The 23,360-nt window shown below is 37.8% G+C and overlaps 1 protein-coding gene across 2 annotated transcripts in view; it reads left to right on the plus strand.

Annotated features, from left to right (window-relative positions):
• Positions 1-23,360, plus strand: part of LOC111160055 (transmembrane protein 260) — a 67,037-nt gene that overhangs the window by 33,570 nt on the left and 10,107 nt on the right. Inside the window, exons 6-12 of one of the 2 annotated variants that reach the window (XM_022522863.1) lie at positions 2,007-2,186; positions 4,178-4,218; positions 7,650-7,733; positions 9,394-9,508; positions 10,810-10,979; positions 13,383-13,554; positions 17,603-17,751. In XM_022522863.1, coding sequence (XP_022378571.1) covers positions 2,007-2,186; positions 4,178-4,218; positions 7,650-7,733; positions 9,394-9,508; positions 10,810-10,979; positions 13,383-13,554; positions 17,603-17,751 — 911 coding nt within the window. The remainder of the gene's footprint in view (positions 1-2,006; positions 2,187-4,177; positions 4,219-7,649; positions 7,734-9,393; positions 9,509-10,809; positions 10,980-13,382; positions 13,555-17,602; positions 17,752-23,360) is intronic. The other variant, XM_022522872.1, reaches the window with a different exon arrangement.

Genomic DNA, 23,360 nt, shown 5'->3' on the forward strand with positions numbered 1-23,360 from the left:
TCGGCTCAGGTCATGATCTCAGGGTCCTGGGATCAAGCCCCACGTCGGGCTCTCTGCTCTGCGAGGAGCCTGCTTCCCTCTCTCTCTGCCTGCCTCTCTGCCTACTTGTGATCTCTCTCTGTCAAATAAATAAATAAAATCTTAAAAAAAAAAAAAAAAAAAGAGGAAAAGGGGGCACCTGGGTGGCTCAGTGGGTTAAAGCCTCTGCCTTCGGCTCAGGTCAGGTCAGGTCAGGGGAGCGTGCTTCCTCCCCTCTCTCTGCCTGCCTCTATGTCTACTTGTGATCTCTGTCTGTCAAATAAATAAATAAAATCTTTAAAAAAAAAAAAAAAAAAGAAAGTCCTGAGTCAGTTGGTTGCAACCCTGGCCACTCAGATGATCTGGGGACCTTTTAAAAAGTGTGTGTATGTGTGTACATAGATCTATATGCATGTATACATACATATATCTTTATATGTATGTGTATTTATGCTGACCCCACTCCAGAATAATTCCCATTTAATTGGTCTGGGGTGAGGCCCAGACATTGATATTTTTAAAAAGCTCTGCAGGTGATTCTCACGTATGTACAGCTCAGACTCAGAGCCACTCTCCTTCAGTCTCTAAAAAAGCTCTCGTGTAATCGTCTCTCTGTTGATTTCTCGTGCAAAAGGAAAATTCTCTGGCAGGTGCATCATGCCACTCTAAATCATACTTTAGAACATGCAGAGAATGTCAAAATGTGAACATTTGTTTTTTTTTTAAACTACTTTTAAGAAGAGCAAAGGCATATTGCTCGATTAGATATTTCTTATACTCCCTTCATGCCATTATTTTTATGCATCTCATTACCCCTTTAGAAATAGCAAATGAAATCAGTCCTATAGTAAAAACACTCCATTTTCAATGAAGAGTGTCTATTTGAAAATGCTAATATAAGTCAACTGCTTGTTCTCTTTCAGGTGAATGTGAACCTTGGTTCTTGTAGTCATATGAATTTTCTCTTGTATATGTATACATATGAACTTTCCCTTTTTTATAAAGGAAAAGTTAGCAATTTCCAGTTATGATATTTGTAAGAGATCCCTTTCCCCAATTACTAAAGCAACCACTATTTGAATCTTTTAGTATGCTGGTATTTTTGTGGATGTAATCTTTGTAAGACTCTGTCAGTATTGTCCTTTGTTTTAGAAGAATGCAGATGAGGGGGTGTCTCCGTGGCTCAGTCAGTTAAGTGTCCAGCTCTTGATTTCAGCTTAGATCATGATCTCAGGGTCATGTGATCGAGCCCCCTTTAGGGCTCTGCACTCAGCAGGTAGTCTGCTTGTCCCTCTCCCTCTTCCCCTCCCCCTGTTCTCTCTCTCTCTCTCTCTCTCTGAAATAAATAATAAATCTTAAAACACATACGCAGATGAGAGATACATTCTCTTATGAGGCAACATTGTTACGCACAACAAATTTCCATTGGTACTCCTTCTTGTATGTACACTGAGGGAAAAGAGCATTTGGTTGAACTGGGAGGTTAAGTAAAAGCTAGCTTCATTTGTGACAAATATTTCCATGAAATATCCCAAACCCTTGCAGAAAGAATCATACCATCAGTGTGTAATCATAATAGAGAATATAGTTGAAGTCTTCTTCTGGTGATGGTGAGGAAGGGAATTTTATTGGAACAATATTTTGGGTATGTTCAAAATCAGCCAAACAATCATTTGCAAGCGTGTTATCCCAGACTTATAATGCTGCATGTATGACATGGTTTTAAATGTAAATATGATACTCCGGAGTCTTCCCTAATATTATTTGCTTCACTTTGATTTCCCCTGCCATGCAAAGGAGTTCAGGCTGATGCAATTTTCTAGTAATCCACAGCACTCAGAAGGTTTAACATAGTATTCTGTGGTGACTTAATAGAAATTGAGAGATCAGCTCTGAGTAAACATTTTGATTTTTCCTTGATGTGTTCTTGAAGTTCCAGGGTGAGTCGACTAAAAATAAACATTGTTATATGATATGCTTTGCTGCAGGAACTCTCCCTGGGCTCTCTGTTGAAGTTGGGTGTCTACTTCTCTGCTGGCTTATTGCCTTACGTCTACCTTCCTATCTCATCCTACCTCAATCAAGCTCGGTGGACCTGGGGAGACCAGACGACATTGCTAGGATTTTTGACGCATTTTCTCAGGGAAGAATACGGAACATTCAGTCTGGTAAGTTTATATTTAAAGCCCTTTTCAGGAAGTAAGTGATGAAGCTTCAGTGTTCCGCCTGGGTCTTGACTGAAGGAAAACAGTGCCTATCAATGACAGTGCGGAGTTTTCATTCCCGCTATTTGTGTAACAAACTTGCTCCTTGGAATGTGGCCTTTAGCGTACATTAGGAAAACCTTGGAATTACTTAACCTGACATCATAATGTTGTATGTCCTGAATATGTTTTCCAGGATAACGAACATTAAAAAGACTCTGCTGCCAGCATTTGAAGCATTTCATTCTTCTTAGCATTGGGTACCATTTTGGTCCCTTGGTCTGTAATTTAAAATATTTGAAAAAGATTAGAAGGGAAAAAAAACCAACTCTCGAAATTTTTAATGTACCTTGACCAAAACACTTTCTTTTTTCATATTGACAAATAGTGTTCATGATAGTATTTAGTGTAATACCTGTGTGTAAATACTTTATAAGATATAATTTCACTATGTTTTTTTAAAGTTCCAAAGGCCTTGCTTTCCCTGAAACATAAATTAGCGAAAAAACACTGTGGTTAGAGTAAAGGTTATCTGAAAAATAAAAGGACAAACACTATATATATATATATATATATATATTTTTTTTTTTTTTAACTTTAATAAAAACATTGGATCTTTTTCTCATGGTTTGTGCTTTTTGTCTCAGGCAAGAAGGCAGATCTCTGAAGACTACATATTATATGACACGGCTGATGCAAAATTCTAAACCAGGCAAAACAATCTATTGCTCAAGGATACATAGGGAAGAAGTAGAACTATGTATTTTTAGGAAGTAGGGAGTAATTAACACGAAATTCAAGGTAATTTTTATCACTAGGGGGTGAGAAAAAGTGAGGCCTGTGAATGCTTTGTGAGATACTTCATGGTGTTCATGCAGTTCTGGTTCTTAAATGAATGGTGGCTCTATAGATTTTTAAAAACTCTATCCCTGGGACACCTGGGTGGCTCAGTCGGTTAAGCTGCTGCCTTAGGCTCAGGTCATGATTCCAGGGTCCTGGGATGGAGTCAGCCCCAGTCCTGGGGCCCCTTGCTCAGCGGGGAGCCTGCTTCTCTCTCTCTCTCTCTCTGCCTTGTGCCACTCTGCTTGCTTATGCTCGCTCACTTGCTCCCTCTCTCTGACAAATAAATAAATAAAATCTTAAAAAACAAAACAAAACACCTCTTTATCCCTTAAATATATGTCATATGTGTTGTTTGTATGGAGGAGATATTTCATAATAAAATAACTTAATGAAAGGATAATTATTAATTACTTTTTGACTTAGAGAGTCTGATACTTTAAATTTATACTCTGGCTTACTTATATTGGTTATTCCATTACAGTATTGCTTGAGGGCCATTCCAGATTTGAAACCTGTATAATTCACACATAATTGTGAAATTATAGACTAACATGTGATAATGAGCTCTAATCAAAGTGCCTTAAAGACGCTCTGTAACAAAAGTGTCAAGTCAGTTAATTTATCAGTGTGTTAAATCGTTCCTACTGGAATGATAGTTTGGCTGATTTTTAGCCCGTCATTTCTGCAGTTCTTCCTCAAGGATGTGTGCGTTTAGTTTCTAGTGACTTCTCTTCAAAATCTTAGCAAGGCTCTGAAGCAAAGACTGAATGAAGAGAGATGTTGCATTGTCTACTTGGAACATGTATATTCTTTTTTTTTTTTTAAGATTTTATTTTATTTATTTGACAGAGATCACACATAGGCAGAGAGGCAGGCAGAGACAGAGAGAGGAGGAAGCAGGCTCCCTGCTGAGCAGAGAGCCCGATGCTGCGGGGCTCTATCCCAGCACCCTGGGATCATGACCCGAGCCAAAGGCAAAGGCTTTAACCCATTGAGCCACCCAGGCACCCCAGGAAACATGTATATTCTAAATCCAGATAGTTAAAATGCAATAGCTTAACACAGCTGCAGCTGAAGGCTTACGCAAATAAACTTCTCTCTTTTATGTTTAGGCCAAATCAGAAACAGGATCCAGTATGTCTAAAATTTTGCTGTGAGTATGAAATATTTGAAACTGGTTTTAAGTGAATTCTCTGTTAGTTCCTAGACGAAGTGATTTGGGGGGCTTCTGGGCTTGTCTTTTGTGAAGCAGTGTGTCTGAGAAGTGGCTCTCGCGGGTACGGTCACTAGTTGTGTGGACTGTCAAACATTCTAGCATTTCCTTCCATAAAAGAAAGCTGAGAATGAGCGATAAATACAACAGTTAGTAGTAGACTGTCAACACTAGAATGTTTCCACTTCCACGTGGATATGAAATGACCCAGTGCACTGTTGCTTTACACATCATTTATCCTTTGTTCTGATTTCATCTCTTTTTTTCAGAGAGATTTTATAAAATTATATTTAGCAATTTGATTGTTTTCTTTTTAGGATTGAGCTGTGTTCTTAAATTCTTTAGAGTTTCATTTGTTTAAAGTGTCTTAAGACTTTTTCTTAGGCTGTCCTTAAGCTCTATTTTTGACTTAAATTAATATCCAACCTTTTTAGAGCCAGTTAAGCAAATATATTTCATCTGTATAACCTACTAGGGTTCTTTGAAAAATGGGTTAATAATTGCTTTAAAATCCACACAGATTAAGACAACCTAAAAAATATCCAAACCAATCCTGTACTATTTTTATAATATTTTCAATATAAAATTATGGAAGAGTAGTCTTCTATAACACTAAAGTGGTCTCCTAACTGATTATTAACTTGTGATTCCCAGAACTATTGGAAACTGTTTTTAAAATATGGGGAGAAACAATGAATTTTGGAACACTGAAAAAAAATTAAATTAAAAAAAATCATGAAAAGAAATAAAATATGGGGAGAATATTTCAACCTTGTATGTGAGGCAATTCATAGATTCTCACAGTTTCCCTCTTGTTAACTTGCTAGCTTGTTTGCTTCCTTCCATCTGTCTTCCTTTCCTTTTTAAAGGTCCCTTTCCCCTTCTCTCAAAATGTGATACATAATAGAAAGTTTATTATTATTATTTCATTATAGAAAGTTTAGAAAACCCAGGTAAGTGAAGGTAAGAAAATTAAAATTACTATAATTCCAGCGTATAGAGATAACCACTGTTGTTAACCTATTAACATTTTTGTCTGTATCCTTTCAATATTTTTTATATTTTTATTTTTAAAAATAAGATCATAAAGTGCACACTGTTTTATTAGCCTACTCATTTTCATTTTTTACTGTATCTTGAAAATATTTTCCTGCCACCAATTATTTTTATATAACCTTTTGTTTGTTCTCACAACTGATTTTAAATATTTTTTTTAATGTCCGACTGAAACCTTTATGGCTCCTTTTTCTTTTTGATTGGGGAAAGGTAGCAAGAAGCTTCACCAACGTCTATGGGCTTTTATGGTATTCTGCTTTGCTGCAGGCCCGAAGACTCACTGCCTATTCTTTTCAGCCTACCTTGTAGGGTTGTGATCTCATTTGAGATTGGCAGTATATTTTGCCTTAATAAATCCCACATGAACTCCAGAGAACTCTCAAGAGTACTGCTAGACTATCCATCCAACTTTTATTAGTCGCACATAAAACTTACCTATTGAGGGCCAGAAAAGCCTCCTTTATATTGAAGAAATAGCAGTTAGGTGATATGCCTAGAAAAAAGACTTGACAAAAGTGATGAGCACTCACACTATTTGTTCGAACACTATTTGTTCGAACCAAATCAGAATGTAGATTGGAGGCATAATCCTAGCACTCTCTGACTGAGCGAGAGAATGTCTAGTCTTTAATTGTTTCAGGTGGACAGGAGAGTTGAGAAAAGCAACTCATAATTAACTTACTAGAAAATCCTTCAAAATGATGGGACCTAATCATCTCTCCTCTTCCAGTCAAGCAAATTAAATTCTTTCCCCATGCATATCTCTAAGTTGCAATCCTGTACAAGGAAATTATGGAATCTAACCCTAGGCAGTGACCATGTTTTAGAGCTTACATTTAAGCAACAGATCTCCAAGAATTAATTTTGAGACTGACTTCATTCCTTTTGAAGAATGGTTCGAAATGGGCCTCATGCTGGAATCAATTTTTCAAGTGTGTTTGAAAATGAGTAAGAATATCTTCTCATAGTAGATGAGTCTCCATTAGTAAAATACACATTGTGTGGTTTCCATAATTATGGCATCACATTTTCTCCAGTAAAATTGCCAGCAGGGAGAAGAAAGTTCTTTGAGATGGTGTATAGAGTTGTTATTTTTTTAAAAATTAGAGACTGCTAGAGCTATTTCAGAACTCAGATAACACTTGGGAAACGCTTATTAGTTAATGGGAGAATTTAGTTTAATTATAGGGAAAAAATACATTTCTCATGGCTTAAACATTTTTGAACCAAAATAATACAGAAAAGAAGGAAGCTTTTTTTTTTTTTTTTTTTTTTTTAAGGAAGAGAGAGCTCATGCCTACACACAGTGGGGAGGAAGGGCAGAAGGAGAGGGGGAGAGAGAATCTCAAACAGGCTGTATTCCCAGCATGGAGCCTGAGGCAGGGCTCGGGCTCACAACCCTGAGATCATGACCTGAGCCAGAATCAGGAGTTGGATGCTTAACTGACTGAGCTACCCAGGTGCCCCTGGACAACAAGGAAGCCTTTTAAGGAAGAAGAATGATTGGAGATCACCTCTCTTGTCTTTTTTTTTTCTTTAATAATCGGATCTCCAGAAAATTATTTGCATTATTTCTGTTTTCTTTCTTTCTTTTCATTTTCTTTATTATTTATTTATTTATTTATTTATTTTAGAGGAGGAGAGGTGGTGGGATGGAGGGGCAGAGAGAGAGGGAGAGTGAGAATCCCAAGCAAGCCCAATCTATGACCCTGATATCATGACCTGAGCCAAAATCAAGAGATGAATGCTCAACCAGCTAAGCTACCCAGGCACCCCGCATTAATTTTCTTTTCACTTGCTAAATCACAGGAGGCCATGTCTACACTGTTGACAGAAGTTCAAAAATTCATTTCACATGACTTCTTACTAAACCAATTGGGGATCCAGATTGGTTTATTATTATTATTATTATATTGGTTTATTATTATGTTATTATAATTGGTATATTATTATTATATTGGTTTTTTATTATTATTATTCTACTATATTATCAATACAGCATACCAGTATTACAAATACAGAAGAATTACTTGCTCTGATCCTATCCCAAATATTATAAATTGATAAGCAAATATTATAATTAGAAAACATCTTAGAACCATTTAACTCTTTCTTATGGTACTTTTTCTCCCAAATTTGAAAGAAAACAAAATAATTTAACATCTGCCTCCAGCCCTCAAAACTATTCAGTGCAAACAAACAAACAAACAAAAAAACTACTCAGTGCATAATCAGATGTATTTTACAAAGAATGTTGTATTTGGAACTAACCAACTTCATTTTCTATCCATAATAAATTAAATTATGTTTTACAGTTCTCAAGTAACAAGTATGAGGACCCAACTCTCACTCAACATTCAAGGCCTCGCAGTTTGGGCAAATATATGTTTAGCAAGAAAGTAAGTAATATAATTTATTTTCCTGTTCTTTTTCCCATATTCATTAATTCAATTCATATTTCAATATGCCCTTGAAGAACATTGCCAGTATTATTTTATATTCCAAATAAATGACTCCAATAATTTCTTTTACAGCAAATATATATTACCTTCTTCCTGTTTTTTTTTCTGATAATAAATTAATGATTTTGGAAGATTGAGCAGTAGATTACTATCTAAGTAACCAAGTCATTTGATATCTTAAACTTCTGGTTTTATCCCGTACTGTGCCTATAGCTACTCATTATTGTTGCATTGCAAAAGAAGTAAACAACTATTTGAATTCCTCTGAAGAAGAAAGTAACCTCTGATGATAAAAGAAAACCTAAAAAATAACAGCACTCTTAACCTCCATTATTTTTGTCCATTTACTTTCTAACCTGAGTGTTTTATGTAAATTTGTATATGTACATACATCTATATTTCTGTTTCCTTGACACTTAACATTATTATATTGTGAGCATTTGCCCTTATGGTAAAAAGACTTAAGGTCATTTAAATGTCTGTATAAAATTCCCTTCTCTGACCTAGGAGAATTAACTTAAGTGTTTTTCTATTTGGGAATCTTCAGATTGCTTCCACTTCTAATATAAGTTATGTTAAAGCATTTTTTTTTTAAAGATTTTATTTATTTATTTGACAGACAGAGATCACAAGTAGGCAGAGAGGCAGGCAGAGAGAGAGGAGGAAGCAGGCTCCCTGCTGAGCAGAGAGCCCGATGTGGGACTCGATCCCAGGACCCTGAGATCATGACCTGAGCTGAAGGCAGAGGCTTAACCCACTGAGCCACCCAGGTGCCCCTATGTTAAAGCATTTTTCTAGTTTAATCTTTATACACATTTCTGGTTTTGCCTAAAGATTTATGCCCACATGTCAAATTACTGTGTCAGTGAGTGTGATTTTTTTTTTTAAAGATTTTATTTGAGAAAGGGTGCAAGCAGGAGAGGGGGGAGGAGCAAAGGAAGAGAGAGAAGCAGACTCCTCGCTGAGCGGGGAACCCAATGCGGGGCTCGATCCCAGGACCCTGAGATCATGACCTGAGCCGAAGGCAGAGGCTTAACCGGCTGAGCCACCCAGGTGCCCCAACTCTGATTATTTTTAAGGCTCTTGATATATGTTACCAAATTAATTTTTCTCAAGGATTGTACTCATATATGTGCCCATTCAGTTGCATCCGTTGCATCCAATACTGAGATTTGCTGTTTTAAAATAGTTATGATTTTGAGGCATGAAATTATTCTTTTGTTGTGCATATGTTTAATTACATCTTTTTTAATTAAAATGTGATATATTATTTGTTTCAGGGGTACAGATCTGTTTAATTACATTTTAAATTTAACAAGATTGATCATTTGCATTTCTTCTCTGAACTTGAACTTTGTATGTCTTGCTGCATAGTTCCAAGTGTAGTTGTCTGTAATATGTAATACAGTGTGTAGTGGATTCCTCTATTTCAGTTATTTATTCCAGCTCAAATTTTTTTAAGCTGAGATCTTTCTTTGTCCACAGTTAAATATGGAAAGTTTTATAGCTCTAATTTTTTGCTGTAGTTTAAAACTATGTAGTATTTTTGATACTTGTGCATATAAATAATTTTGGACATATTTAAATTTTTTTATAGGGACAGACAAAATCCATCATTGGTATGGCTTTTTACTGGAATGTTTTGTATTTATTCGTTGTTCTTTGCTTGGAGAGCGAACTTAGATATATCAAAACCACTTTTCATGGGTGTGGTAAGTTTTACTTAGATATATCCTTTGTCCAGAAAGTTGGTGGAGATATACAAATTTATCTTTATGAATCTTGTAGAAGAGCAGCTGATCTCAGAAACAGCTAATTTTTATAGATCGAAAGTCAAATTCTTGAACCAAATAAGACTGAGGCCTTTTTTTAGGGGGGAAAAATGCAGCAATTAGTTAACACAATAGTTAGGTAGAAAAAATAAAGGTAATGTAGTTTTAAGTTAGTTATTTTATGTGTGTGCTTGCATATATAAGTACTCCTGAAGATCTCCTGGAATTTAAACACACACACACACACACAAAAAAAAAAAAACAGCAAAGAAAGAAAGGTTGTAGCTGGGGGCTCTTATGCACACACTCCCATGGTTTTTACCTCAGTGGTCTCAGTGCTGTGCAAAAGAGCCACCACGTTTCTGTTTTCCCCTGGCTGCCATTTCTGAGATTGGAGTAATTCTCCTCTTTGTAGTAGAAACTATGAACGGAGACAGTTCCTTTTCAGTGACTCAAGCCAACTCTTTTCTATTTGTGTGTTCAAGAGGCCTCGTAAATAATACCCTTCTTGATCATCTGAGTTCTGAGTCAGTTGAGAAACGAGATAAACCTGGACAACTACAACAGGCGAATCCCCTTTATACTGGGAATGCTGAGATGGGAGAAGGTGGTTTCTATCTGTGCGCAGGGTGCTTCCTCTTACTGAATTCCAGAATGGACGGACTTACTCCCCCCAACCCTACCGCCCTGCCCTGTCACAGGCACCCCTCACCTGCCCGGCAGGGGCCACACGGAAAGGGTCTGTCCTGGACATGTGTATCCTGTGGGCAGGTCACTTCCCAGAGGAAGAGTGGGGGGTAAGGGGCAGGGCCATGCAGGCTCACTCCGGCTGGCAGACTCCCCTTCAGCTCAGTGCTTACAGTCTCACAGGGAGAAGTGAGGGCTCTCCCACTAGGGGCGCTTCCCCACGTGGGAGGAGACCTCAGAAGTAAAGCTAAAAAAAAAGGCTTTCTCCATCTCCTCCACTTCTTAAGTGCCAGAAGTTCAAGGTGCATGCCATAGAATTGAAACGAATATGTGGATCCAAAAAAGGGAGCTTTGTGTGTCCAACTGGAAAGGAGAAATGCTTGAAAATTGGAAAATAAAGCGACAAGGAGTTGCACTGGGGAAGTCCGCAAACAAGACCCGAGTGACCACAGGCTTAAGCAGCTCAGGGTACATAGTGTATTTGTTAAATCCACAATACCTGACCGATTGCCATAACCAGTCAGCCAGATGTCCTGTCTGCATGTCTCTGACAGGTGGAGAGGTTCTGGATGCAGAGCAACGCGGTGGTGGCCGTCCTCGCGGGCCTGGGTTTGGCGGCGCTGGCTTCTGAGAGTAACCGAGTACTGAATGTCAGGGGGCTTCAGTGTCTGGAGTGGCTTTCAGCAGCTCTTTTTATAATTTACCAAATATATTCTAATTTCAGGTAACACATGCTTATTTTTATGGAAGGAGCACTCAAGCAAGAGACACATAGATATTTAGAGTCTTGGGCTTTATTTCCATTTAACCTCCTCCGGTTTTCAGAGTGAGACAGCTGAGTCTAAAGGCAGTGCTGCTTAAACTTTTGAACAGAATCTCAGTGTGCATGCTGTGTGGTTTCAGGGCATTGTAAACAAGGGCATGGGTGGGTCATGTAAACTAGTCGTACATTTTCCTCTAAGGTACCCTAGAGATACTTGGTAGGATCTGGAGGATATAATAAAAGTCCATGATCTAAAATACCACTTAGATGGAGAGTAAAGACGTTTGGGCCTTTTTTACGTCCTAAAATAACTCCCTTTTATGCTTCGAAGATTTCATCTTTTGAGTAACACCCGGTCCTTATCTAGTTCACTCCGTAGGAGTGAATGTTAATTATTTTGAAATAAAGTTCTAAAAGTTTCTTAGCTCTTAGGCATTCAGAGATAGATATATAGAGATATATGTCTCTATATATCTATCTCTATATCTCTATATCTATTCAAAATCTGTTGAATAACATTGCCAGTGAAAATCTCAGTCTGGTATAAAACATGTCCAAATTTTAGATCAAAGTTCATTCATTTCCAGCAGTATTTGAGTAAACATTACAACAGTGGAAGATGCCACTGGAGTTTCATTGTAGTGAGATTTGATTGGTATTTTTTTTTTTAAGATTTTATTTATTTATTTGACAGACAGAGATCACAAGTAGGCAAGAGGCAGGCAAAGAGAGAGGAGGAAGCAGGCTCCCCACTGAGCAGAGAGCCCGATTCAGGGCTCAATCCCAGGACCCTGAGCCGAAGGCAGAGGCTTTAACCCACTGAGCCACCCAGGCGCCCCTTGATTGGTATTTTAAAAGGTTCAGTTTCCCCCTGCCTTTTTTTTTTTAAGATTTATTTATTTATTTATTTGAGGGAGAGAGAGAGAGCACAAGCGGGAGGAGGGGCAGAGGGAGAAGGAGAGAGAAAATTCCAAGCAGACTCTGCTCTCAATGGGGAACCTGATGCAGGGACTTGATCTCATGGCCCTGAGGTCATGACCTGAGCAGAAACCAAGATTCAGATACTTAACCTACTGAGCCACCTAGGCGCTTGAATTTCCCCTTTCAACTTAACTTTAAAAACTGATGTTCTTTATAATACCAGGGTAGAGCCAGTGTTAGGACGCCTGCGTCACTAGGAGGTCTGGTAGAGAGGGGATGTGTGTCTCGGATGCAACTCCATAGCTTGCTCAACAAGGGCTTACAAAACCCACTGTGTTTCCCAAGTTTGTTTTGTCCCAGTCTTTTCCTGACTTGGGTCTTTAGGGCAACCCAGGTTCAATACCAGGGCTACTAGCACAGGCTAGGCAGTTTTATTTTATTTTAATTCTTGCATTTGTCCCAGGGGTATGAAATAGATAGCAACTTTGCTAGGGGGCAAAATGGGAACCATCACCCTGCAAAGTAGGGAATCACAGTGGGGAGTGGTTGCATCAACTACAAAGGCAAGGGTGAATATTTTGTTTCTAGCATTTTCATTTGCTACGTGATGCTAGCCCAGTGATTTAACTTTAGGCTGAGTTTCTTAGAACCATTACATGTGACAGACCTGATAATAACAGGAAGGACAATGCTTGTTCCATTTTTTTGATGCTTTTGCTTTCTGGTAGTCTTTCTCTTTTTTTATGGGAAGCCCTCAGAATTCGTGCCAGTTTTCTTTGAAGTTACAAAGTCCACTCTATCACTGAAAGGAGTTATACTGCTGTTGTTGGCAGTGGCAAAAAATGCCTGGAGAACAGTAAACAATTCAACCAACTCTTCCTTCCCTTCCTTCTCATTGGACTTCTTCCCAAATGATTTTTCTGTCTAGAAGGGAGAGAGGACCACAGGGAGCCTGTGGCTTGGGGAAGTGATCGAAAGGATCAAGTTTGCATGCAAGAGAGTTAAACCAATGCTACACCAAGTTATGCTGGAAACTGCCAGATTTCCTTTTGCATTTCTGATAATTTCTTTGGTCTAACTGGAATTGACTTGAAATTACCTTAATTCCAAGTGAAATCAGAAGCCTTACTTCTTTTTAGTGAAAAAGACTCATTCTTGAGCACTAACCAATTCCCTTTTTATAGAAATGATTATAAATTCCAGCAGTAAAGCAGTACACTAATTTTTATTTAGTTGCACAATTAGTTCCTTCTCTTTTTCTTTCAGATGACAGCATTCTTTTTTCAAATATATGCATCTTCTTAGAAGATACAAATTAGACTACTTTGAAACACTACATGTAGAGTGTGTGATGGGAAAGGAATGTAGCAGGAAATAAACCCACTCTTGTACAGACTGTAGCAGTATGTTGCTATTTTAATGTTTCATTATCCTTTTATTTAGCATTTGTGACCAAAGGACAAACTACGTGATTGATAAATTTGCAAAGAACCTTCTAGCTTCTATGCCTCGTGACGCAATTATCTTACTCCGAGGAGATTTGCCAGGGAATTCTCTCCGTTACATGCATTATTGTGAGGGACTGAGACCAGATATTTCACTAGTGGATCAGGAAGTAAGTATATAAAGAAGATACTTAGAATATAGTAACAGTAATCACTTTAAAACAAGTATTTTTTAAACTAATTTTTAATGGTAGATAGGTATAGTTTTCACAATTACTCTTAGGTAGAATATATATCATGTTCTTTTGTTTACTTTGACTAATGGTATAAGCCATATGAATTGCTTCCTTCTCATCTAAACTGAATGTTTTAAGAATTTATGTTTTTTGTGTTAGAATCAAATAATAATTAGGTCTCTAGTTCACATGACAAACCATGAAAGTACTGTATTGTAAATTTATTTTTATTTTTTCCATTTTATTTTATTTTATTTCTTTTCAGTGTTCTAGCATTCATTGCTTATGCACCACACCCAGTGCTCCATGCAATACGTGGCCTCCATAATACCCACCACCAGGCTCACCCAGCCCCCCACCCCTTCCCCTCCAAAACCCTCAGTTTGTCTCTCAGAGTCCACAGTCTCTCTTGGGTCATCTCCCCCTCCGATTTACCCCAATTCACTTCTCTTCTCCTTCTCCCAATGTCCTCTGTGTTATTCCTTATGCTCCACAAGTAAGTGAAACCATATGATAATTGACTCTCTCTGCTTGACTTATTTCTCCTCCAGTCCTGTCCATGTTGATACAAAAGTTGGGTATTCATCCTTTCTGATGGAGGCATAATACTCCATTGTATACATGGACCATATCTTCTTTATCCATTCATCTGCTGAAGGGCATCTTGGTTCTTTCCACAGTAAATTTATTTTTAAATAGTTCTTTGATTGGGATGACTGGATGGGTCAGTTGTTGGGTGTCTGCCTTTGGCTCGAGTCATGATCCCAGGGTCCTGAGATCAAGCCTCGCCTTCCTCTCCCACTCCCCTGCTTGTGTTCCCTCTCTAGCTGTCTCTCTCTTTGTCAAATAAATAAAATTAAAAAAAAAAATAGTTCTTTGACATTCAGCCAACCTAGCCATTCAAATTAACACTGCCTACTGGTCCCAGGATTAAAATACATTAGGTTGAATATAAAATAAGTTATACTGCAGGGACGCCTGGGTGGCTCAGTGGGTTAAGCCACTGCCTTCGGCTTGGGTCATGATCTCAGGGTCCTGGGATCAAGTTCCGCACGGGCTCCTTGCTTGGCAGGGAGCCTGCTTCTCTCTCTGCCTCTGCCTGCCTCTCTGCCTGCTTGTGTGCTCTCTCTCTCTCTCCTTCTCTCTGACAAATAAATAAATTAAATATTTAAAAAAATAAGTTATACTGCAGATGAGTAAACATTTCACTCAAAATAGAAATTATTAACCACAGTTCTGCTATAGGATTTGTGTGTAAACTTTTGGCCTTATGACAAAAATATGTTTGGAGAGGACTTGTGAAGATTTCCAGGTCTATTAGAACAGTCTTCTGGAACTGAAGAAATGTATTTAAGCTTTATATAAGATTTATAATTTAAACCGTAAATACTTAAAAGGGAACAAATCTATCTCTGGTGTTTTTAGACCAGTCATCAGGGAAAGAGAAATTCCTCATCTTGATACTAATCTTCATACTATGATTAGTTTGATTGAGCAAATTATTAGGCATAATATTTATTAAATTTTATTGAATGAATGAATAATTTGAACTTTTTGAAGAAAACTATAGAAACAGATTTGCAAATATAGGGAAATTTGCACATTACACATTTTTGTAAGCAGTTTGCATTTATATCATCTACGCAAGTTGATTAATTTGATCTTCAGTGTAGATTCTGACAAGAGCTAGGCTGTTAGTTCATAATATGGTATCCCACCATGATTTTAAGTACTTAAAATCAGGATGGCAGCAACCATCGTTGAGAAGCATGGATTTCAAAGTTAATTAGACCTAAATTCAAGTCCTCATTCTGTCACTTCCAGGATGTGTGACATGGGGCTAATGATTTTTTTTCCTCTCAGAGCTTCTGTTTCCTGATCTATAAAATGGAAATGATCATCATATAAGTTAGGATGCTTTTGAATGCAGGAAACAAAATACCTGAGAGTAGCTTAAACTATGCAGTTTTTAATCTCACATAAGAAGTAGTCTGAAGATAGGAGGTTTTAGGATGAATAATATAAGCAGTTCAGTGATGTCAGCGTTCTGGGGCCACTTTTCTCCATCCATCTTGAACCGATGAGTGCCCGGTTCCAAACATCACGTCCTAAAATGAAGCAAAGTGCCTCTCCCCTACTCTCCCCTCCACTCCCTTCCTCTCCTTCTCTATCCTTCTCTCTCTCTCCCCGTACCTTCCTCTCTCTCTTCTGAGAGTAACATGTGCCCCAGAAGCCCCTAGCAGACCTTCCCTCGGGTCCCTGTAACCAGTAGTGGGTCATATGCCCATTCCTAAACTACTTTCTAGCAGAGGAGAAAGACTAGACCCAAGCATTTAGCTTCACTGGATAACCTGATCCAAGTCAGGATTGTGTGAGGGAGAAGAGGGTTTTAGCTGTTGAGTGGGCAATCAGCGGTGTCTAATGTAATTATTCTCACACAATAGGTTGCCTTGAGAATTATATGAGAACTATTGAGGTCAAAGCGTGTAGAAAGTATAGAATTAACGTTAGTATCCCAACAACTGAAACTGTTGGGTAATAAAATCTAATTCAATAAATATATTTTGAGGGACGCCTGGGAGGCTCAGTGGGTTAAGCCTCTGCCTTCAGCTCCGGGTCATGATCCCAGGGTCCTGGGATCGAGCCCTGAATTGGATTCTCTGCTCAGCAGGGAGCCTGCTTCCCCCCCACTCTCTCTGCCTGCCTCTCTGCCTGCTTGTGATCTCTATCAAATAAATAAATTAAATCTTTAAAAAATAAAATAAAATAAATATATTTTGAATTTTTATAAAATATACCTAGATTAAAAGTAATTTGTCATTTCTAGTTAACTTACGTGTATAAAGCAAGTAAAACATAAACATAGTTGTTCAAAAGAGGATATCTAAACTATAACAAAGCTTTGAAAGTGTAAATAGGAGTCTTTTCTTTAAAAAAAGTAAATCTGTACATATAAAAGTATAGATAAGTATAGAATTAAGAGAAAGTGATTTTTCCTGAAATCAATGATTTATTTTAATCAAAAGAACATGTGGAGGGTCACCTGGGTGGTTCAGTCGGTTAAGCCTTTGCCTTCGGCTCAGGTCATGATCCCAGGGTCCTGGGATCAAGCCCTGCGTTGGGCTCCCTGCTCAAGGGGAAGCCTTCTTCTCCCTCTCCCACTCCCCTTGCTTGTGTTCCCTCTTTCGCTGTATCTCTCTCTGTCAAATAAATAAATAAAATCCCCAAAGAACATGTGATGATATGTAGTTAATTTGGATGTACTAGTAAAGTCACATAATTTAGCCAAAAGAGGTTTTGTCTTTGAGGTCTAGATGATCACGCATTGAGCGTCTCAAGTGCAGGTATTTTATCTTCTTCACTGTAGGTGAGCAATACTTGTTTCTTGAGTACATGCATGAACGAAAGAATAATGACACATCTCTGTATCTCTGGTCTGGCCATCCTAAACATTTCATTTCAGCAAACAGAATTTGAGAACCAGTCAGTGCCAGGCCCCGTGCTAGGTGCAGAGACACAGAGCTGAAGACATAGTCCCTTCCCTCTAGAAGCTCACGGGTGAGCGAGGAGTAGGGTCAGAGCTGTGACAGAGGTGGGTACAAAGTGCTGTAGGAGCAGTCATTCTGCTGTGGAACCTGGGGGTAGGGGGTGCATCACAGAGGAAGTGGTACTTGAGCTTGGCCTGAAAGTTGGGTACACATCCTCTCTCTAGGAGAATGGGGTAAGATCATTCTGGGTAGTCCGTCAGATGCACGGAGGTGAGATCAAACCGGGTGCTTATGTTACCAATAATAGCCACAGCTTAAGAAATGAAATCCAAGGTTTAAGTCATTAGAGGAGAAGTCAGTGCCACATATGTGAGTTGTGATATTAATGTTTAATGAGTATATCTATATCTTCAAACTTTTCCATTATACTTTATAAACTTGATTCTTTAACAAGTGTATAAAAAATATGACATCATTTGTTCTTTTTCTGATAGATGATGACTTATGAGTGGTATTTACCCAAGATGGCGAAGCATTTACCAGGTGTCAACTTTCCTGGAGACCGGTGGAATCCTGTGGAAGGAGTATTACCTAGTGGAATGGTCACGTTTAATCTTTATCATTTTCTTGAAATAAATAAACAGTAAGCATTCTTTTCATATAATAGCTTTTCTAAAATCTTAAGCTTTTCTAAAATTGTTTATGTAGCAGCTGTGCCTCATCCAAAAGACCAATTTTCTACTCCTATTTTCCTGTCACCGGTGAGATTAGCTTTGTAATTAAATTGAATATCTGTGCATAAATGAGGCCAGGCAGAAATAAATGTTATTGTTCTGGGTAAAGGAAAAATAAAGACAGATTAACAAGAATAGCAAATAAGATCTTAGTACAATTCAGAGAAATTGGAGATGTGCCTGTCTACTTGAAATCATTGCAGGTGGATTGCAAGCAATTATAGCTTCCCCCGATCAACACTGTGGCCCCCTTTTAAGTGTAAAGCAAATGTTTTCCAGGAATAATCACAATATAAAAATAGCCTAAGGAGTTTTTTTTTTTAATAAAGGATAAGGCATTTTTGTAAATAAGAAAAACACCTACAGTTATGCTGGCTGAGATAACATATGAGAATTGTGAATTCTATACTTAAGAATATAAAATTATTCATAGTTAAGGTCGAGAATGAATAACTCCTTCAGTGGTACAGTGTTGAACATTTTTCCTAGCCACAAAGTGCTTGGGATTGTCCGGGGTGTGAAGAAAACTTATTGGGTAGTTTCTGTTCTCTTACCAAGGGAACTTGAAAAATTCTCTCTAAATTCCCAAGTTAAATTATCCCTTACTAAGAATATGATATGTGATGTTCAGAGCCTGAGTTTACTGTGGCTCATGAAGCAGTAAGTAATTGGTATCAATGTGTTATGAGAGTAACATTTAATTGTTCTATTTTGGAATGAAATACCAAGAGCCATTAACATCCATAAAGAGGAATTTTTGGGGGATGAATTTTATTTAATGTGACCCCACAAACTTTTATTGAATCTGCTATGTTCCAGCTCATGTTAGGCCTTGGCAGTAAAGTGAGATGAGTTCCAGATTCAGAGAGACCACAGTCTAGTTGCATCTATACATGGGTATGCGTGTAACTGTCTATAATATAATGGGATACGCTCTACACCGGCCAGGCTTTGTGTTTACTGAATGGATGATTTAACGGGGAGATGGATGAAGAAGCAATTAATTCTGCCTGGTGGCATTCCTTCCTCATTTACTTAATAAGCACTGAGTGGCCAAGATGCCCCAACAACTGTACAAGCTACGGACGCTTGGGCACGGCTCCTGCTCTTGCGGTCTTTCAGGGAGGGTTTCGGGCCGTGCATGACGTCTGAAGCAGATAAATTACACCGTCATCTGGGAAGCATGGTAGTGTTGGTATGGACAAAATGTTAGGGATTTAAAGACAAACTAGGAGTTTGCCAAGCAGGCGGGAGAAAGCTGATTCAAGGGAAGTGCTTGTGTGAAGTCCTGGAAAGGGCTGGCTGAGCTCTAGGGAAACTGGGGGTGGCCCAGGAAGTGTGGAGCACATGGCTTAGATGGCTTGGTGAAGGGATGAGTGTGGAGCAGGGTGGGGGGTGTCCAGGTGGTCAAGGGTGTTATCCCATAGCCATGGATGAGGCCTGGCCTCGTTATGGAAATGCTGTATGCTCCTTGGAAACTCTAAAATATACAGACAGGTAAGTGTAAAGAATAGTAACCTCTGTCTTTAAGACAGATGTCATAGTCTTAACATCTTGGTAAACTTCTTGGAATTCGATTCAGTTTTACCATCAATTATGTGCTCACACAAACACTTACCATTCTCACACAGTCATACTGTACTAGCTGGGATCATATTTAGTGCCTGTTCAGTTTCTTTTCACCTGGTATCATGTCAGACACATTTCCCCATGTACTCTGAAAAATGCCTTTATTACTGTCATTTCTTGACTGTTTAATATTCTTATATAGATGCACGATGACTTAACAAATATTCTGTTTTTGGACACTTTTGTTGTTTCTGGGCTTTGGCTATTACAATATAACATGGTGATGAACTTTCTGGGCCATCAATTTTTGTTAATATTTTTGACTAACCAGGGCCTCATGATTAATGTTGCTGATTGGTAACAGTTTTAAAATAAAATTTTTACTTTAAAGAGTAGCATTGTTCATTATAGAATAAGAAATGATTTTTTAGGGGTGCCTGGATGGCTCAGTTGGCTGGGCAGCTGCCTTCGGCTCAAGTCATGATCCTGGAGTCCCGGGATCAGGTTCCGCAGCGGGCTCCCAGCTCCACGGGGCGTCTGCTTCTTCCCTCTGACCTTCTCCTCTCTCATGCTCTCTCTCAGTGTCTCTCTCTCAAATAAATGAATAAAATCTTTAAGAAAAGAAAATTGTTTTTTAAACTAGAAAAAACGGTTCTATCACTCAGAAATACAAATAAAAATGCATATTTTCTACAAAGTTGAAAGCATAATGCAGAAGAATCCTTTTTTTAATAAATATCATAAAACCATTTTTAATGCTTTTTACACACTCTGAATATTTTTAGTAGGTACATGTACTATATTTTAATAATAGAGGAATGGAACTATTAGTAGATATTTAACATGGCCTAATTTATAACTATGGTAAAACTATAGACTATTTTAAATGTGTGTATAGTTTTTCTTTGGAGGGGGTGAAAGTTTGAATTTTTAGGATATTCTCAGAAGTGAAATTACTAAGTCAGAGGACGTGAACAATTGAGAGGCACTTGATAGAGACTTTTTCCCCCAAGCATTGAGCCATCAGTATCATATGAAAGCTCTCTAAATGGGTACTTTTTACAAGGAAGGAAGCTAATAGTAACACTTACTATTTTATTTTATTTTAACATGCAGTAAAATTCTATCCTTTTTTTTTTTTTGATGTAGAGTTCTATGAATTTCAACACGTGTGTACACTTGTGTAAACTCCCACAACAATCAGGATACAGAACAGAGCCATGACCTCAGAAATTCCCTTGTGCTGCTCTTGTGTGGTCACACTGTCCCCAAGGCCTTCACCCCCACCACCATTGGCCTGTTCTCCATTGCTGTCATTATACCTTTTCCAGAATGTCATGTAATGGGTTCACGAAGTATGTAACCTTTGAATGCTGGCGTATCACACTTAGCATAATGCCTTTGACATCCATCCAAGTTGCGTGTACCTATAGTCTGTTCTTTGTCATTGCTGAGTAGTGTTCCACTGTAGAAGTATACCACAGTGCCTTTATCCATTCACTTGTTGAAAGGCATTTGGGCTGTTTGCACTTTGGGGATAGAGCTGCTATAAACATTCATGGACAGGTTTGTGTGTGAATGTGGATGGGATTATTGGATTGTTTCTCTAACTATTGAGTTTTAAGAGTTCTTTATGTATTCTAGGTATAAATCCTTTGTCAAATAATATGATTCATATAGTTTGTAGCTTGACTTTTTATTTTCTTCGAGGTGTCTTTTGCAGATAAAAGTTTTTTACTTCAAAGAAATCCAATTATCATTTTTTTCTTTTGCAGATTCTACTTTTCTCTTTTTTTGGATCATGCTTTTTGGTGTCGCATCTAAGAACTCGTTGCCTAATGCTGGGTCACAAAGATTTTTCTCATGTTTTCTTCTAGGAGTTTAATAGTTTTATTTTACATTTCAGATCAATGATCTACTTTGAGTTACTTTTCATAAGGGGGGGGGCAAGGATTGAGACAGGGTTCTTGGGGGTTTTATATTGTTACTTCTTTTTGGCATATAAATGTCAGATTGTCCTCATATTAGCTGTAAATGCCATTGGCATTTACATCTTCTCTGTTTTTACAAAAAAAGAATTCTTCTGGGTTTTTTTTGTTTGTTTTAATTTGATTAGTGTTGTCATAATATATTTTTTTATCCTTTTGTTTTTAACCACCTATATCATATTTGAAGTGGGGTTCTTGTAGATAGCATTTATTCAGGTCTTGTTTTATTTATCCATTCTGACAATGTCTATCATTTCATTGGGGCATTTAGACCATTTGCTTTTAGTGCAAATATTGATATATTTAGATGTCTGTCTACTATTTTATGATTTGCTCTCAGTTCTCTCTGGTTTTTAGTCCACTGCTTCCCCTTTCCTGCCTTATTTTTGGAAAATTTGATTTTTTTAGTACTCTATTTTAAATTATTTTTTGAGATTTTTAGTGTGTCTTTTGGTAGATTTTTTTTTTTTAGCAGTTGATCTTGGGAATCACGGTATATGTACTGAATGCTTCACAGTCTACTCAGGACTAATATTTTGCTACTTCAAGTGGAATATAGAAAATTTACTGCCATTTAATTCCCTTTAACCTCCCCACTTTTGGTTGTGTTGTCATGTATCTTATATCAGACCCGTGATAATTTTTGTTTTCAACTGTCATATGTACATTTTCAAATTTAAGAGAAAAAATAGTCCAAGATATTTATGCAGATATTTACCAGATATGTTGCCTTTCTTTTGATTCTGATTGTCCAGTTACCCTTTTGTATCATCTCTCTTTCATCAGAAGATATTCCTGTAGCATTTCTTTTAGGACAAGATGGTTAGCAGTGAATTCTCTTAGTTTTCCTTTATCTGAAAATGTCTTTACTTCTTCCTCATTTTTGAAGAATTCTGGATATGAAGTTCTGAGTTGTTAGTGGGGGGTTTTTTGGTTCCCCCCCTCCCCTCACCAGCACTTCAGAAATGTTATTTTGCATTCTTTTGACCTACATGGTTTCTATTTGGGAAATCCACAGTCATTCAAATTGTTGTTCTCTGTGCAATGTGTTGTTTTTCTCTGGCTGCTTTGAAGATTATTTGTCTTCAGTTTTTAGCGGTTTGATTATGGTCTATTGGCATGGATTTGAGTCTAATCTGTTTGGGGTTCACTGAGCCTCTTAAATCTGTAAGAGGGTGTCTTTCACAAAATTTGAGAGCTTTTTAGACATTCTTTCTTTACTTTTTATGCTTTACATTTTTTCTCTTCTCCATCTGGGATTCTGATGACATGAACATCAGACCACAGATACCTGAGACTGTACATTTTCTTTTTTTTTAGTTTTATTGCACTTGGTTTAAATTGTATTATTTCTCTTGATCTGTCTTCAAGTGCCCTACCTGCCAGTTCTCACTTTCTCTCTCTTTTTCTCTCTCTTTCTTACCTTCTCTCTCTCTCTCTCTCCAGACAACATTAAGCCCATCTGGTGAATTTTTAATTTATATCATTGTACTTTTCAGGTCTGTAATTTCCATTTGGTTCCATTTCATATCTTCTGTTTCTTTGTTGAGATATTCTGTTTTTCCATTCATTTCAAGAGTACTTGCCTTTACTTGTTGGTGCATGCTTATAACAGGTGTTTTAAAGGCTTTGTCTGATGATTCTAATACCTGTGTCATCTTGGAAATGACATCTATTGATTGCATTTTCCAATGTGAGTTGAGATTTTCCTGGTTCTTCGTATGCTAAATAATTTTGGGTTGTATCCTCGACATTTTGAATATTTGGACCTTATTTAAATCCTAAAGAGAATGTTGATTTTGTTTGTTTAGCAGCAGGTAAATCTCAGGCTGCAAGTTCTGACCTGCCTTCTGAGGCCTATAGTTCCAGTGTTGGTCCTGTTTTCAATGCATTTGGAGGGCTATCTAAATCAGTCCCTGTGTGTGCTGCCCATTACCCAGTCTGGGACCTGGGTGGCCATC

Source organism: Enhydra lutris, unplaced genomic scaffold (assembly GCF_002288905.1).
Source record: "Enhydra lutris kenyoni isolate GAN:26980312 unplaced genomic scaffold, ASM228890v2 scaffoldscaffold4, whole genome shotgun sequence".
NCBI lineage: Eukaryota > Metazoa > Chordata > Mammalia > Carnivora > Mustelidae > Enhydra > Enhydra lutris.